General features: G+C 40.0%; 1 protein-coding gene across 1 annotated transcript in view; it reads left to right on the forward strand.

The window, feature by feature from the left end:
* unc13bb (unc-13 homolog Bb (C. elegans)) overlaps positions 1 to 18353 on the forward strand; it is a 134370-nt gene that overhangs the window by 28861 nt on the left and 87156 nt on the right. The window contains exons 4-6 of the mRNA XM_072659139.1: positions 11599 to 11716; positions 12404 to 12527; positions 17918 to 17991. Of these exons, the coding sequence (XP_072515240.1) occupies positions 11599 to 11716; positions 12404 to 12527; positions 17918 to 17991 (316 nt within the window). The remainder of the gene's footprint in view (positions 1 to 11598; positions 11717 to 12403; positions 12528 to 17917; positions 17992 to 18353) is intronic.

Consider the following 18353-nt stretch of genomic DNA (forward strand, 5'->3'; position numbering starts at 1 on the left):
GAACACCGCTTTTTCACAACGCTAACTGCTAACTAGTGTAAAACTCACGATTTGGACGTATGACGTTTTTGGGTTGCGGATCAGATCATTTTTTTCGGATTAGCAATAAAGAAAAAAAAAGGAGGCGAATGTGAGACGGCAGTTTTAGCTTTCAGCATTTTGTGTTGCTGCTTCCATTGTGTTAGTGACTTTTGTTTTGACATGGTCGGTTTGTTCATTTGAATTAGTGGCTTATTTTGACTCGGCCAGTTTATATTAGTGACTTTTATTTTGACATGGCCTGTTTGTCCGTTTGTATTAGAAACTTTACATTTTGGCATGGCCTGTTGGTTTATATTAGTGACTTTTGTGACATGGCCTGTCTGTTTATATTCATGACTTTTATTTTGACTCGGCTAATTTATATTAGAGACTTTTTTTTTTCATTTTGACATGGCCTGTTTATCTATATTAGTGACTTTTATTTTGACATGGCCGGTCTTTATATTCATGACTTTTATTTTGACATGGCGTGTTTATCTATATTAGTGACTTTTATTGTGACATGGCCTGTTTGTCTGTATTAGTGACTTTTATTTTGGCATGGCTTGTTTGTCCTTTTGTATTAGTGACTTTTATTTTGACATGGCCTGTCTGTCTATATTAGTGACTTTTATTTTGACATGGCCTGTTTGTCTATATTAGTGACTTTTATTTTGACATGGCCTGTCTGTCTATATTAGTGACTTTTATTTTGACATGGCCTGTTTGTCTATATTAGTGACTTTTATTTTGACATGGCCTGTTTGTCTATATTAGTGACTTTTATTTTGACATGGCCTGTTTGTCTATATTAGTGACTTTTATTTTGACATGGCCTGTTTGTCTATATTAGTGACTTTTATTTTGACATGGCCTGTTTGTCTATATTAGTGACTTTTATTTTGACATGGCCTGTTTGTCTATATTAGTGACTTTTATTTTGAAATGGCCTGTATCTATTAGTGACTTTTATTTTGACATGGCCTGTTTGTCCTTTTGTATTAGTGACTTTTATTTTGACATGGCCGGTCTTTATATTCATGACTTTTATTTTGACATGGCCTGTTTGTCTATATTAGTGACTTTTATTTTGACATGGCCTGTATCTATTAGTGACTTTTATTTTGACATGGCCTGTATGTCTATATTAGTGACTTTTATTTTGACATGGTCTGTCAGTTTAAATTAGTGACTTTTATTCCGACATTGTGAAAATAAACGGTAATCCTCGTTAATCCGGAACCGCGGGGCGATCCGTATGGAGCGCTAATGCTAACCATGCTAATTGTGAATGATCGTTAGCAGCTTGTTCTGAATGCGTCTTCTGTTCGCTTCAGTTTTCATTCGCTGTTGCATTAATGGAACTTTCTGGAGATCCGTTTTTACGACAGTAAGAATGAATAATGCTCCTCGATATCGTGGCTGATTCTGTGGCATGTTTTGGAGAAGCCCAGTGACCCGCTGGTTTTGGACGCTGGGGGATCTGACGGCCGGACAGATGTGGAGCCTCTTGTAAAGCTTAGCGTTTGGCAAACTGCTGAGTTCCTCCAGGCCGTGCGCTTAACAGCGTGGATAATCAGGCTGGGTTTCACCATGTGACGGCTTAACCAGTCAGCGTCTCAGACCAGCGGCCTCAACCCACAATTCTCCTGTGTCAGAAATGTGGAGTTTGACATTTAAGCAGAATTATTTTAAGATGGTTTACATTTTCTTTATTGATTAAAAAAATAAATATAGAGATTCTTATTTGTGTAAAATATATTTTAATGAACTCTTATATATATATATATATATATAATGCACATTAAAAAAACAAAACAAAACACTGGAGTTTTTTTTTTCCTTGTATTTTTCTTTTCTTTTCTTTTTTTCTTTTTTGGAGATACAAGGTTTTTTTCCATGGGTTTTTTTTTCTTGTATTTTTATTTTATTTTTATTTTATTTTATTTTTATTTTTTGGAGATACAAGGTTTTTTTCCATGGGTTTTTTAAAAGTTTTTGACATATAATTAAATCCCTCTGTAAATGTAGGGCACTATTAAGTATGGTCAGTGCCATTTTTGGGTGTTTGTATCATAAAGTGGAATTTTAGCGTGATTTTTGAGATATTACAGTTAGAGCTAGGCGATATGGAAAATATTTATATCACGATATTTAACAACTTTTTTGGCAATACATGATATTTATTGAATTTTTTTGTCATGTAGACAAAATGCACCAACAGCATAATTAAAACAACTGCTATTAAAGTACTCTCACGTACTGAGTACTGTGATTTATTATTAAACTTTTTTTATAAATGTTCTGCACTTTATTCAATTAAATAAGGCTGATTACACTCTGTAATGAAACGTGCAGACAATCAGTTCTCTTCAAGCACTGACGAGATCCTTAATACACTCCTGAAAGCATATTATGTATCACAATAGCAAAAATTATCACGACACAATAAAATATTGTCATATTGCCCAGCTGTAGCTACAATCCCCCACAATGCATTACATGCGGTGAAAATCAGATGTTTCCCAATGGAGTTGGTTTACAGGTTAGGCTGCTAAACAACACGACAGTGCGATGAACAGTACGATGCTTTTACTGCCTTTAACTCCGAATTCAGTTGGTTTGTATGAAGATTAAAAGTAATAGTTCATTGGTAATAATAAATAATATGGAATTATTTTATTATATATGATAAAATTCAACAACAACAAAAAATAATGTGTGTATAAATTATGCTTTTATATTATACACAAATCTGGAAAGTTAAAGCCCTTTGCCAGTTTGCTGTGTAGAACAGGCTGCTGTTGGCATATTGGATTTTAAGGATATGAAGAAAATGCCACTATACTTTGAAAATATATATATATATATATATATATATATATATATATATATATATATATATATATAGAGAGAGAGAGAGAGAGTGATATATATATATATAGTGAGAGTGATAGATAGATATATATATATATATATAGTGAGAGTGATAGATATATATATAGAGAGAGTGATAGATATATATATATAGTGAGAGTGATAATATATATATATGAGAGAGAGTGAGGGTGAGATCGGTCATCCTGTTTCTCTGCTGATTTTCTGTTGATTCAGATCTAAGCTGCTATCTAAGCTACTTTTCACATGACCTAGAAATCACCAGGATTCTGTCTTCCACTGTATTGTGGCTTTTTCTTCATATCCTTAAAATCGAATATTCCACCAGCAGCCGCATCTCCTCAGCAAACAAGGTTTTAAAATTAAATTAATGCATTATTTTCTTTTCCTTTTTATTAGATATAATACAATAATTCTACATGATTTTTTACTACTTAATGATTTATAGTATTTATTTTTATTAAGAGTCGTGTTTAAATCTCTATACACACACGAGCTGAATGCATAATTAAAAACCATGTTTTATCTAATGATCATGTAAAAAAGTAAATATAAATATTTACGTCTGTCTCTGTCTTTCTCTCTGAATGTCTGTCTGTCTTTCTCTCTGACTGTCTGTCTGTCTGTCTGTCTGTCTTTCTCTATGACTGTCTGTCTGTCTGTCTGTCTTTCTCTATGACTGTCTGTCTGTCTGTCTGTCTTTCTCTATGACTGTCTGTCTGTCTGTCTGTCTGTCTGTCTTTCTCTATGACTGTCTGTCTGTCTGTCTGTCTGTCTGTCTGTCTTTATGTCTGTCTGTCTGTCTGTCTGTCTATCTGTCTGTCTGTCTTTCTCTCTGACTATCTGTCTGTCTGTCTTTCTCTCTGACTATCTGTCTGTCTGTCTGTCTTTCTTTCTCTCTGACTATCTGTCTGTCTGTCTGTCTTTCTTTCTCTCTGACTATCTGTCTGTCTGTCTTTCTTTCTCTCTGACTATCTATATATCTATCATTCTGTCTGTCTGTCTGTCTTTCTTTCTCTCTGACTATCTGTCTGTCTGTCTTTCTCTCTGTCTGTCTGTCTGTCTGTCTGTCTGTCTTTCTCTCTGACTATCTATATATCTATCTGTCTGTCTGTCTTTCTCTCTGACTATCTGTCTGTCTGTCTTTCTCTCAGACAGTCAGAGAGAAAGACAGACAGACAGACAGATAGTCAGAGAGAAAGACAGACAGACAGACAGATAGTCAGTCTGTCTGTCTGTCTGTCTGTCTGTCTGTCTATCTGTCTGTCTGTCTTTCTCTCTGACTATCTGTCTGTCTGTCTGTCTGTCTGTCTTTCTCTCTGACTATCTATATATCTATCATTCTGTCTGTCTGTCTGTCTGTCTTTCTTTCTCTCTGACTATCTGTCAATCTATTAAATATATACACAGTGGCACAGCTGACCAACATGGCTGGGTCAGGATGGCATATTAGAGCATAGTGTGTGCAAAAATGTGTGTATGCGCATATAATTACACCCTGTGCCCTACTATGCCACCCTGACCACTTGTAATGATTTAGTGGACAGTGGAACTGCGGCTGATCTCTTAACTGTTCTGAGATCTTTTTAAACCCCTTCCTAGACTCCTCTGCATCTCCACCCTTCTTTCTGAAGGCCTCAGAGAGCTCTCTGGATCTGGCCATGATGGTGATCTTCTTCACCCCTCACTTCAACCATCAATCAAGAGCAGACCAGACTAAACGTCTGAGGTTTAAATAAGACTCCAGACTCCTCCAGAATAATCCTCTCCAACCATGTTCTGATCATCTGCAGCTGATCTTCTGCTCCTGAGTCTGATTCTACACATTTGAAGGAGTGATTAATGTTTGGGTGGTCACCTCCGTCTCTCAGTGCTGATCACCTGCAGATCAAACCTCCAGATGTTTATAGTATATAAAAGAGACAGTGGTTTTTACAGGTCGTACTAATTCATAGGACTGTACACAGGCGCGTTCACAGGCGAGTGCCGTGATGCCCTTATTTAACTCTCAGTGAGTCTCGGCTCGGTCACGCTGTGCTGTAGGGTCACTCCACACAACACAAGGCTAACAGCTGCATCGCTCCTTTCAGCGCTCTGCCTTTGTTCTGGCTTCGTTTCGGTGAAAGATGGTTTGTGTGTGAAGGATGTTGAAGGATGCTTCTTCTAACACCGTGCGGAGGTGTTCAGTAATGTGGTTTCTGACCCTGCATGACTCTCTTTTATCTATAAACTAAAGTATATAGCTGCAGAATTCAGGCTTCACAGGCCCTGAGCGGTCCAGAGGAATAAGGAGCATCGCTGATTCCAATCCCAGTCATGCCGTTCGCCATCAGCAGCCGGAGCCCAGAGAGAGCACAGCTGGCCTTGCTCTCTCCAGGGTGGGTAGATGGCCCTCTCTACCCACATCACTCCAGTGCAGGGCTGCCCGTCCCTGGCGTCTGCTGGCCACGTATACGGCGCTTCCCTCCAGACGCGTTCGGTGGCAGTTCGAAAAAGAGGCGTTGGCGAGGGGGCGTATGTTGGTCGCATTGCAGGGGTTAGGGAGATTAACTACGGGCTGGGCAATTGCCGATCCACATTCGGGAGAAAATGAGGAACGTTAATAAATATAAGATTATTTTAGCATTATGCTAAGCTATTCTGAGGTTCCCCTGTATGCCGAGCTTTTCTGAGGTTCCTCTGTACTCTGAGCTTTTCTGAGGTTCCCCTGTATGCTGAGCTTTTCTGAGGTTCCCCTGTATGCCGAGCTTTTCTGAGGTTCCCCTGTACGCCGAGCTTTTCTGAGGTTCCCCTGTACTCTGAGCTTTTCTGAGTTTCCTCTTTACTCCTGAGCTTTTCTGAGGTTCCCCTGTACTCTGAGCTTTTCTGAGGTTCCTCTGTACTCTGAGCTTTTCTGAGTTTCCTCTTTACTCCTGAGCTTTTCTGAGGTTCCCCTGTACTCTGAGCTTTTCTGAGGTTCCTCTGTACTCTGAGCTTTTCTGAGTTTCCTCTTTACTCCTGAGCTTTTCTGAGGTTCCTCTGTATGCCGAGCTTTTCTGAGGTTTCCCTGTACTCTGAGCTTTTCTGAGTTTCCTCTTTACTCCTGAGCTTTTCTGAGGTTCCCCTGTACTCTGAGCTTTTCTGAGGTTCCTCTGTACTCTGAGCTTTTCTGAGGTTCCTCTGTACTCTGAGCTTTTCTGAGGTTCCCCTGTACGCCGAGCTTTTCTGAGGTTCCCCTGTACGCCGAGCTTTTCTGAGGTTCCTCTGTATGCCGAGCTTTTCTGAGGTTCCTCTTGAACTTTATGATGCGGTATGGAAGGACCATTTCTTTAACATGAGGCTTGGATCCATTTCAGAACTGATGCAATTGATTTTCTGATTTTATGGGCTGAAGTTATGTCCTAATTGAATTGTTTGTTTTTATAGCTGCACTTAAGATGCAGTCGGATAAGTTCCTTTAGTAGAGTGCATAGTCATACAGGCTGCCGGCTGTCTGAAATAGAAGGCCGTCTTTCTATTTTGGTTAAATTATGATTTTTAAAGGCAGTTTAAAACATGTTTTCTCCATTTTGTAGAATTACGTCATTGAAATGTGGAGAAATGGTTCTTTGTAGAGAATCATCCCTATACTGGTGTCTCTATGGTGGTGGTGGTGGTGGTGGATGATTGGAACCAGGGGTGGCCATGAGTGGTAACGTTTCACACAAGGTCAGGCGCTTGCAGAGTTGAAATGAATGAGAGGCTTTAATAAAAGGGTCTTAATTCAAAAACCAGGGAATCAAAACACAGGAAAGTCTAGAAGGCAAGGTCGAAAATACACGGGATACGTAATTGAGGAATAATGCTCAGTACGTCGCCAACGAAGGATACAATACTCCTCAAGTGTCTATGTCTAAAGTCCCAGGCTTAAATACTAAACTAATCAAAGGTACAGCAGGCGGTACAGATTAGTAGTCAGGTGACCGAGAGCAGGGATGGCTGGTAGGAGTCATATGATCACTCATGGAGTCTCTCAGAGGATTCTGGGCAATGGAGTCTGAAGTCCGGAGTCATGACAGGATGTCCTTGTCCAATCCAGCTACAGTCGCCTCTAACTGGTTTCCTGTTCAGTGATCTTCTGCAAATCTCCCATTCTTCTAGCACCTCCCAAAGGGTGACCGGGAAGGCCAGGACCTCAAAGGAACTTTTGAGGAACCAACATCTTCTGGAATCCACAACATCAAGAACTGAGGCTTTTTTTTTTAAGAACAAAAGGAGACCCTAGCCAGTACATTTATTACCTCAGTTCTGAATAGTAGGTCTTAGTAATGGGCTGTTTATATATATATATATATATATATATATAGCCTGGACTATATGTTCCAGTTAGGTGGAGAATCTTTATTCAGCATGTGGTGTAGTCCAAGGCTAGTCTGGCTAGATTGGAGTATCATTTCTTTTATTTAATCGAATATAAATTAGTTGGAAATCTGGGGAAGGAAGTTTTTCTTTTGCAGGACTATTTTACTGTAGAACACCCTGCATGTATCCCTCCGCCATACATGGATTACAAAACAGGTTTTAGTATAAAAAGCAGTGTATTGTACATGAGGCAGTGTATTCATAACCACTGTGAGGGAGCTTTCAGAGGCTGTAAACTTTCACCACCACTGTGAACTGACTTGGTACATTTCTAAATGGAGCATTTCACACCAAAACCTTACACTATTTATAGTATTTATTTTACTACGAGTCATGTTTAAATCTCTATACACCCACAAGCTGAAAAAAAACAAAAATAACAATGTTTTATCTAATGATCATGTAAAAAAAAGGATACCCCAGGATCTCTCTATCTATCTATCTATCTATATATATATATATATATATATATATATAATTCTATTCTATATGTTCTATTTTCTATTCTATATGATCTATCTATCTATCAAGATTTTTATCAAGGTTTTGGTGTGAAATGCTCCATTTATATAAATAAATTGTTCTGGCTTTGTTGTTTGTTTTTGTTCTGGAGGTGTTCAGTAATCTCGAACAGACCTGATTGTGTGGTTTCCCTGCATCACTCTCTCTTATCTATAAACAAAAGTATATAGCTGCAGTATTCAGGCTTCACAGGCCCTGAGCAGTCCAGCGAAATAAGGAGCATCGCTGATTCCAATCCCAGTCATGTCGTTAGCCATCAGCAGATCTCTCCGATTTGACTTTGTTCACAGTGAACTTGTCCTCCAGTCCTGGATCGACGTTCTCTTAAGGGGGTTGGAGGTTCAGTCTGTAAAACAATAACCAGGTCCCGGGAAGCAGAAATGTACTTAAGGCTGGTATAATGGCCACATGCCATACTGTCCTAGTTTGACATCAGAAGACCAGATGTCCCCTTGATTGAACAGGAGTCCTTATAGTGAGTACTTGCTCCCAGAGAAGCATTGCAGCTAATAAGATAACGCACGCGGCTACATCCCCTCAGGGACCAGCGTATTCTACCAGAGGGAGCTGAAGGCAGCTGCAGACGGACAGTGTATTGGCTTCCGATTGCTAGAAGATTCTGCAGGACACTGATGGAAATGTGTCCTTTTAAGTAGACGGGCTATTCAGGACTTCATGCACTGGGTCTTTTGTGTAGAAGATCAAAGCACAAACCTTTTGATCACCAGGAATTTGTTTGCTTGAATATCCAGGATCAAAACCAAATGGCGCTCCTGCTTAGACCTCTTCTGCAGCATTTCCCATGTTCCTCCCACATTCACGCCGGCTCATTCGGTGCTTTTGCTTCATCAGAATGTGATCTCAGTGGTTTGGAGCGTGCCAGAGCGGCCCGTTATTAGAATTAGTATTTATAATATAATATTATAATATTATATAATATAATATATAATATAATATAATATAATATTATTATATATACTAATATAATATTAGTATTTCTAGAATTGCTGATGAGCTGGGATATTCAGCACGTGTCCACATGAGTTTTTCAGAATGGCCAAATAAAGAAAACGCCTCCAGTGAGCGGCAGTTCTGCAGTTCTGCAGACGGAAACAGCTGTGGATGAGGGAGGTCAAAAGAGAGGCGTCTCAAAATGCACAAAAACGCCTCCAACCTTGAGGCGAATGGGCTACAACAGCTGAAGACCACGTCAGGTTCCAGTTCTGTCCACCAAGAACAGAAAGCTGAGGCTGCAGTGGCTCCGCACAGGCTCCCCAAACCTGGACAGTTTTCTGATTCTGATGAATCCGGATTACTGCGGAGATGCTGAGGGTCATAGATGGTAGGAGAGTTTGGTCCATGGACCCTTGTGTCCACAGTCCAGGCTATCCAAAATGAGCTTGATAGGGGATCGGATAATTCGTCTGATCCAAATGACCCATCCATTTACCGAACCCGGTTCTCGACTACGGCAGTATTTTAGGCTTCCTACCTCTGGATCAGAGTAGCCTACAGACTCCCCCTATCTAACCAGCATGGTCCCCTTGACATCCCCTGCCATCAACGATCAGCTCGTCTTCCATATAAGGAGAATCGAAAAGGGAGGAGCTGCTCGCTCCTCTTTAGTCTCACAGACTTCAGGCAGTTTCAGAATAAAAGTCCTGAGCCTGGACAGCACTGTGGTCCGAGGTCCAGCACTGTGGTCCGAGGTCCAGCACAGTTAGTTATTAATTTTAGTGACCAATAAACAGAAATAGTGTTCATTTATATCTGTATTCGTTTGTTATAGAATACAGATGGTCGGGTATATGGTTTACTGATTCAACACTGGAATCGGATTGGTATCGGGGATCGGTGCATCCCTAACCAAGACCTTAAAGGAACATTTCCAGCATCTTCTGAAAATTCATGACCTGAAGAATTGAGGCTGTTTTAGGAGCAATAGGAGACCTTACCCAGTACCCTAGTTTATGGGCTGGTTCTCCAGACAGAGGCCCATATTTTCATGTCAGTGGAGAATCTTCGTTCAGCATATAGTGCAGTGCAAGACTCTAGGCTTCATCTATGTCCAGGTACCCTACCAGACACTCCTACAAGTGGTTCTTTGAGCAACGCCATAGAAGAACCACTGTTGTTTCCATAAAGTTGGAACCATATTGGTAAAAGAAATGTGACTCAATAAATTGATCTTTTTATGGGTCTGTTAAAGGTTCTTTATAGAACCAAAACTGGTTCCTCTATAGCATCACTCAAAGAACCATTGTAGCACCTTTATTTTTTTTAGCGCAAGTCATCATATTTACGCCCCTGATTGCGATATTACATCTGTTTCCAGTGTTTTGTCTTCAGAAGCATATCAATTATGAAATCTTTGGGAGGACCACGGTGACGTTTGAGGCTACAACTGGTCTCCATAGCAACCCATCAATTAGTAATTACGCCGTCCCTCTGCTGCTGCTGTGTGTGTGTTTTTGGAAATAAGAGGATGAAATAAATAAATAAACACAGATAAACAAACGAGCGCGTTCTCCATCATGCTGGGAGTCGTCTGGTCCTCGCTGCACTCAGCAGACAATCGAGCGAATAAATGAATAATGAATGGCTCCTCTTATGGTGCGCCGCTTTCGGAGGGATGAAAGCAAGGGGGCTGCTGTAGTTCATTTGGGACGGAAAGGTTCGTAGCTCACGCCAGCTGAAGTGTGTGGAGCCACTGCCATTTCAACAAGCACCCATTTGATCATGTGTAGCTGCGGCTTTGCTGTCGGGTCCGTTTGTACGAGATGGAGAGACGACCCTATGTTTGACATGCGTTAAAGGACGTTGTTGGCAACTTTAAGCTAACATAAGATGTCCAGATGTTTGTGGACACCCCATGCTGTTGCACCCATTAGTCCTTGTATAGAAAATAATGGACCCTCTGGAGCAGATAAACATCACGAACCTATTGCCGCCACCATGCTGCCTAATGCCAGGCGTGGGCTAGAGGTGTATAAACCCCCCTAGCATGTTTGATACAGTGCATAGACAAAAGTATTGGGACACCTGCTCCTTTCATAGTTTTTTTTTCAAAATCAGTGGAATTAAGAAGAGTATATTCTATAGTATTACTGTTTGGTATTGGATGGAGCACCACCATCCATCACTCCAGAGAGCACAGTAGTTCCACCGCTCCACAGCTCAATGCTGCTGGGTGGAGGTTTATACCCCTCTAGCCCACACATGGCATTAAGCAGCATGGTGCCAATAGCTTCTTCTTTATCTGCTGCAGGGAGTCCTAATCTATTGGCAGTACTTCTCTACAGGGACTAGACAAGATGTGTGTGTGAGCTTGCATTTGCACACCAGTGACCGCAGTAATGGCTGCAACTTAAAGTAGCTGAAAGCATTCATTAGAAGGGGTGTCCACGAACATTTGGACACAGTGTTTGATGCTACTTGTTTCTTTGTGTGATGCACCTGATGTCTTTAAAGCTGGAGACCAAAGAGCCTGAGTGTGTGTTAATTAACTCTGCTCTTTTATACTGTGTGTGTGTGTGTGGGGGGGGGGGGGCTTCCTTTGTCTGGTCTCTTCGTGTCTTATGATGTAGTGGAGTGTGGAGATCAGACGCTGGGGGTGAAGTGTGTTTACACTCTGCAGGTTTGAGGATTTGGGGAGCTGAGGGCTTTGAATATGAACACCTTAATAAGGCATCAGCAGCACGCAGTCTGACATCACCCTCGCCATTATCGTCATGATTGGCCGGTATAACACGTCTCCACTGTCTGTGTGTCCTGCAGCGAGATCAGCCGGCTGGACCTGGGCCTGATTGTGGAGGTATGGAACAAAGGCCTGATCTGGGACACCATGCTGGGAACGGCATGGATTCCTCTCAAAAGCATACGGCAGTCAGAGGAGGTGAGGACATCATCATACAGAAACACTCCATACACTCTATGTCCAAATGTTTGTGGACACCCCTTCTGATGCTAGCATTCAGCTACATTAAATTGGACCCATTGCTGACCTGGATGTATGAATGCATACACACCCACAGCTTGTCTAGTCCTCAGAGAAGTACTGGCAGCAGATAAACATAAACCTATTGGCACCATGCTGCCTAATGCCAGGCGTGGGCTAGAGGGGTATAAAGCCCCCCAGCATTGAGCTGTGGAGCAGTGAAAGAACTGTGTTCTCTGGAATGATGTTGGTGGTGGAGCTTCATCTAATACTTTTAGCATGGTTGAGGATGATGAGGTGGGGTGGTGATCATCATACAACATACTGACCTTACTAAAGCACTTGTGGCTGAATGCAATCAAATCTTCACAACAATGCTCCTCCAAAATCTATTAGAAAGTCTTCTTCCCTGGACAGTAGAGACAGATACGTCAACAAAAGCAGGATCAACTATTTTTAATATCCTTGATTTCAGACAAAACAGTACATAGACAGGTGTCCCAATACTTTTGTCAATATGTTTTCTGTACACTGATTCACACACATTGTTTGATTTAGTGAGGCTGCATTATAGGATGTTGTTGTTGTTGTTGTTGTTGTTGTTTATTTATTTCTCATGAAATTATTAAATATTGATCCCATCAGGAAGGTCCAGGGGAATGGACATTTCTGGACTCTGAGGTTTTGATGAAAGCAGATGAGATTTATGGCACCAAAAACCCCACGTCTCATCGGGTCCTGCTGGACACACGCTTTGAGCTGCCCTTTGGTGAGATGCCTAGTTTCAATTTATGCTCTTCTGTAGAGGTGGACAATATAATTCTATTGTTATTGTGCTTAATTAAATAATAATGATAATCGGTCTGCATAGTGTCTGGAGTTCACAGAGGGGTCAGCCAATTGTATTCCTATATCTTAACATATCAAGACCTCTACTGACCAACATCACATTCTGACCAAAGACTTTGTTTATTTGGGTTTATTCTAATGTTATATAGAGATAATTACAGGTAGACACTCTCACTGACCACTGACTTCATGTCCTTTTGGGTTTGTTCTAATGTTTTACAGGTAGACATTCTCTCTGATTGCGGACAGTTTATTTAGGTTTATTCTAATGTTATATAGAGTTAATTACAGGTAGGCACTCTCACTGACCGCTGACTTTGTTTATTTGGGTTTATTCTAATGTTATATAGAGTTAATTATAGGTAGACGCTCTCACTTACCACTGACTTTATGTTTATTTGGGTTTATTCTAATGTTATATAGAGTTAATTACAGGTAGACGCTCTCACTGACCACTGACTTTATGTTTATTTGGGTTTATTCTAATGTTATATAGTGTTAATTACAGGTAGACGCTCTCTCTGACCGCTGACTTTATGTTTATTTGGGTTTATTCTAATGTTATATAGAGTTAATTACAGGTAGACACTCTCACTGACCGCTGACTTTATGTTTATTTGGGTTTATTCTAATGTTATATAGAGTTAATTACAGGTAGACACTCTCACTGATCACTGACTTTGTGTTTATTTGGGTTTATTCTAATGTTATATAGAGTTAATTACAGGTAGACACTCTCACTGACCGCTGACTTTATGTTTATTTGGGTTTATTCTAATGTTATATAGAGTTAATTACAGGTAGACACTCTCACTGACCACTGACTTTATGTTTATTTGGGTTTATTCTAATGTTATATACGTGAATTTTACACACTTGATGCTGTTTTTACCATGTTTCACTGTACTGTGCTTCATCAGACTGATGTGGGTATTTATGGACACTATGGCAGAAAGTGCCAGCCAGTGTTTTCCAGTAGGACTGCTGGTCTCTGATGAGCGTGAAATTGACGGCTCAGTTGTGCTTCACTGGTATTGAACTGTATTAGTTTGTGGGCAGCTGCTCAGGTTCTGTCTGCGTCCTTTCAGCTGCGTTTTTCCATTGATTTGTTTAAATGTCATTAAGGTTGAGTGAACCTCACAGAGTCTGCTGCCGTCTTAAAGAAACTTCACCCAAAACTGCTAAGGTGGCTGACAGTGGCTGAATGCTTGTAGAGATCCGATAATACTTTCGTTTATTTCTTTTAAATAATAAAGTCAAATTAAGTGTTTATTTGCATCAGAGGACAAGGCTATTCCCACCCTTTAATTAAAAATGTTAAATTACTATATTACATAGCGAATATTAGCCAATAAGCATGGCTAATTTCATAGTACCCTGTTAATAGGATATAATTAACCTGCGTATTAATTTGAAACATTAACCTTTATTTAGATATTCTACCTAAAATCAGCAGCTTCAGGGTCAGGCTGATGCTCCACTGACTGTAACAGGGAGAACGGCATCTCCGGCATTCCCACTCCGGGCTGGAGCGCTGCTGCTGCTGCTACACTATGGAGCTTTGGTGGTGGAGCTGCAGGAGGAGAACCTCTCTCCAGAACTGCTGCTGTGTAACGCTGCGTAACCCATAGAGTCATATTAGTGTAAAATCTTGTAGTATTACTCTACCACCTCAGCCCACATGCCTCTCCACCTTCAGATCAAGCTTCTTCTGGAGCTCTCAGCTTGTCCAGAAATGCACGTGTAAAGTTTGTCATCCAATACAGGGCGCTCAAAGCGTGATTTTGTATTTACTGCAGTGGTGTAAAAGTGAATTATACTCCATTTAAATGTTATTTTGAAGGACCAGTATCGTCCCAACTTACCTTGATGTTGCATATAAGCGTGGTTAAAATGTATAAACATACGATGCATCAGTCAATGCAGTTTATATATGGAAATAAAGCAGCAAAAGCAGCCTGTTTTTAATTTACTGGTTTTGTTTTTCGTGATGTCACAGAAAACAAGGCATTGTAAATGGCCCAGTATGCAAATAGAGCTAAACTAAAGGGAAAAATGTTAATTTCAAAACAAGTTGACTCATTTAGACTGATTGATTCAGGTCCAAAATCACAATAATGCTGCATTTCATTTACCTCAGAAGTCAGAAGTCAGCGCTAGGAAGTCAATCATGTTGCAGTTAAACCCTCATTTTCAAAACATCTGGAAAACAGTTAGCTAAAGACTTCAGAGTTTACCACAACTTGTTTGACAATTCTTCCTGGTGTTTTATGGTGAATCTAATTTCCAACTATAAAAATATATTAATATTAAAATCACTGTTACCTGTGCAATACCATTTCATTTTGTTATTTAATGTTATTTTTTAAATATCTATTTTATATCATGATATCTTGGTGCTCTTGGGAGCCCCCTCTGGTGTAATTCGAGTATGCCTTCTGCCAGTCCTGCCAGCAGCACAGATACTAGCTTTTCCGGTGTAGATGGGCCTGTAGTGAAACACCTGTAATGTCTTTGATATCAGGACCTCTGGAACGTATTGTCGTCTTCTCGTCTGATAGGGAACAATAAAAGCATGCTGATTGGTTGAAGAACTAGCAAAGGTGGATGGGCGACACAGGCTGGTGATGGAAGGTCAAGCTCTGCGTGTTTGGTTTGGTAACCCAGGCTGTGTCTGCGATTGATCCCATTCATAAGGCTGACCGTTTCATCTGAGCTCTTTGAAGCTGTTGCTTTTTAATGCTCAGCTGTCTGCTGGGCCTTCAAAGCCTGCAGCGGTGAGAGACCTCAACAAACGGGTCTGATCTGCCGCCGAGTTCCTGTTCTCCGTCACTTGGGTACATATTACATTACATTATTTACATTTACAGCATTTAGCTCTTCTCCAAAAGAGCTTCACTGTTACTCAGGAAGAACCTCAGCTAGTTTAAACAGACTAGAATTCAAATATCCTCTAATCTTAGACTCTACTAAACACAAGTCAACATTCAGACCATAGTACTCTTCTCTTCACCTGAGTACTCTCAGAAGAGGAGGGTCTTCAGTCTGGGTTTGAAGACAGCGAGCGTTGGACTCTGCTGTTTGGACACCCAGGGGAAGTTCGTTCCACCACTTCTGTGCAGGACAGAGAAAAGTCTGGACGCTCGTCTTTTGTGGATCTTAAAGGATGGCGGGTCGAGCCGAGCCGTACTTGAAGCTGGAAGGGCTCTTGGTGCAGATCAGGCTTTTGACCATCGCCATCAAGTACAGAGGGGCTGGCTGGTCCAGTCTTGGCTTTGTAGGCCAGAGTCAGGGGGTTGAATCTGATGACCTAAGCAGCAGCTACAGGAAGCTACAGTGAAGAGAGAACTCAGCAGCAGAGGAGGAGGAGCTGAACATGGCTGAACTTATGGCTGATAAGCTGCAGTGGTCAAGTGCAGAAATCACATAATCAGGACTATTAGAGATTACTGAACACCTCCACATGCTTTGAGAAGATCGGCTGATAGAATTTAATATTCATTCGTTCATTCATAATATTCTTCTTCTTTCTTCTTCTTTTTCTTTTTTCTTTTTTTCTTCTTTTTTTTCTTTTTTTTTTCTTCTTTCTTCCTTTTTTTCTTCTTTCTTCTTTTTTTCTTCGTTCTTCTTTTTTTCTTTGTTCTTTTGAATAATTTTTTCTTATTTTCTTATTTCTTATTTCTTATATTTTTTATTTTCTTATTTTTTCATATTTTCTATAAATTTTCTTTTTTTCTTATTTTTTCTTCTTATTTCTTATTCTTCTTCTTTCTTCTTCTTCTTCTTCCTATTTATTATTATTATCAGTTATTATAATTTTTTCATTATAACTGTAGTTTTAGTTCAGTAGTGCTTTACTGATCGATATGATCGTCACTTCCCAACAGTCACACTTCTTAAAGTCGAATAAGCAGCAGAAACTCAATAACTGGGTTTGGTGCTACCCAGAACTCTCTATTGTTCTTATTCTTATTATTATTATCACAGCGCTGGGGTTTGTGGTACGGAAATTCTTTTATTTACCAGGACATTTATTATTAGATTTTACAACAACAAAGAAAGGAGAGAGTTCGTTTAGATCCGTGGAGAAATAACTCCTCTCTATTACATGGCTTACTTTGTCCTTGTCCATTTTACTCGAACCACAATCTCATCTCCATTTTAGCTCGTGTTTCTAGATACCAGTGAGTCACACAGGGTGACGAACCACATCATCAAGGTAGTTGGAGATGCTGAAGACTAAGAAGATATCCTTTTACAATCGAAGATAAAATTATACATATTCTATTCCTGTAGTTTTAGGGTCAGTCTTCAGTGAGTGGAATATAGGGCACTGGGATTAGAGTTACCTAGAACCTAGAACTTTTAACCAGTCTGCTGAATAGCGAGTGTAGTGTTGTGTATTTTGTACGTTGAAATTCACCGGTTTTAACTTGATTGCTGATGTAGTTCACTGACCGCAGTAAAGTGATGAGTCAGCAGCATCAGTCGATATTCTCAGCCGACTGATATCACTCCGATCCTGCAAACAGGTGGATTTGAGCTTTAGGGGCTTGTTTGAGCTGCATTAGCCTCATAGCTCACAGCGAAACGTCAGAAACGAAGCATCTTGACACAACTTGAGTCTGAGTCTTCTAAATAGAGGTGCTACAAAGGGATCTTTCAGAGATGCCATGGTCTTCCAAATGTGCTGGAAGTTAAGGGAACAAGTAATGTAATTGATTGATTATGTAATTGATTAATGTAATTGATTGAGTGGCACTTCTACCAGGTCCAGGACTGGAAACTTGGTTCTATAAAGGACGTTTTTATAAAGGAGCTGTGAGTGTGAAAAATCTTTAAATGTGTAAAGCACCTAAAGCTTCTTCGCATAGACGTCGCTTTTACAAGAAATGGTTCTTCATGGAACCAAAAGTGGTTCTTCTAGTGGTTCCTCTAGTGGTTCTTCTAGGGCATCAGTATGATATAAAGTATGTGTGTGTGAAACTGTATGAGAATCCATACGTATCCATATATATCCATACGTGTCCATACGTGTCCATACGTATCCATATGCATCCACGCGTATCCATATGCATCCATACATATCCATATATAGCCATACGTATCCATACATATCCATACGTATCTGTGTGTATATGTATATATATATATATATATATATATATATATATATATATATATATATATATATATATATATATATATATATAGTGTATATGTGTATTTATACGTACGAATCCATATATATATCCATACGTATCCATATATCTCCATATGTATCTTACACCATCTCTACATCTCTAACAGAAATCCCAGAGGATGAGGCTCGATACTGGTCTGGGAAACTCGAGCGCATCAACACTATCGGGATCCATGATGAGGTAACTAATCAACAACAACAATAATAATAATAACAATAAGAAAATAATAATAAAAATAATAGTAATTATTATATTTATAATAATTATAAGAATGTAAGTGGTGCTGATAACGCCAAGGTTGCTGGTTTGTACACAGCGGTGGCTCACTGGTTAGAGCACTGGGCTATTGATTGGCCCTTTAACTGTCTCTGCTCCCTGGACACCACACCTGGCACTTATTGTGCTTACTGTCCACTGTGTGTGTTTGATCACTAGTGTGTGTGTGTGTGTGTGTGTGTGTGTGTGTGTGTGTGTGTGTGTGTGTGTGTGTGTGTGTTCACGGAATGAATGAGTTAGAATGAAAGGCGGAGGCCAAATTCCAT

The sequence above is a fragment of the Salminus brasiliensis genome, chromosome 16 (assembly GCF_030463535.1).
Source record: "Salminus brasiliensis chromosome 16, fSalBra1.hap2, whole genome shotgun sequence".
NCBI classification, from domain to species: Eukaryota; Metazoa; Chordata; class Actinopteri; order Characiformes; family Bryconidae; genus Salminus; species Salminus brasiliensis.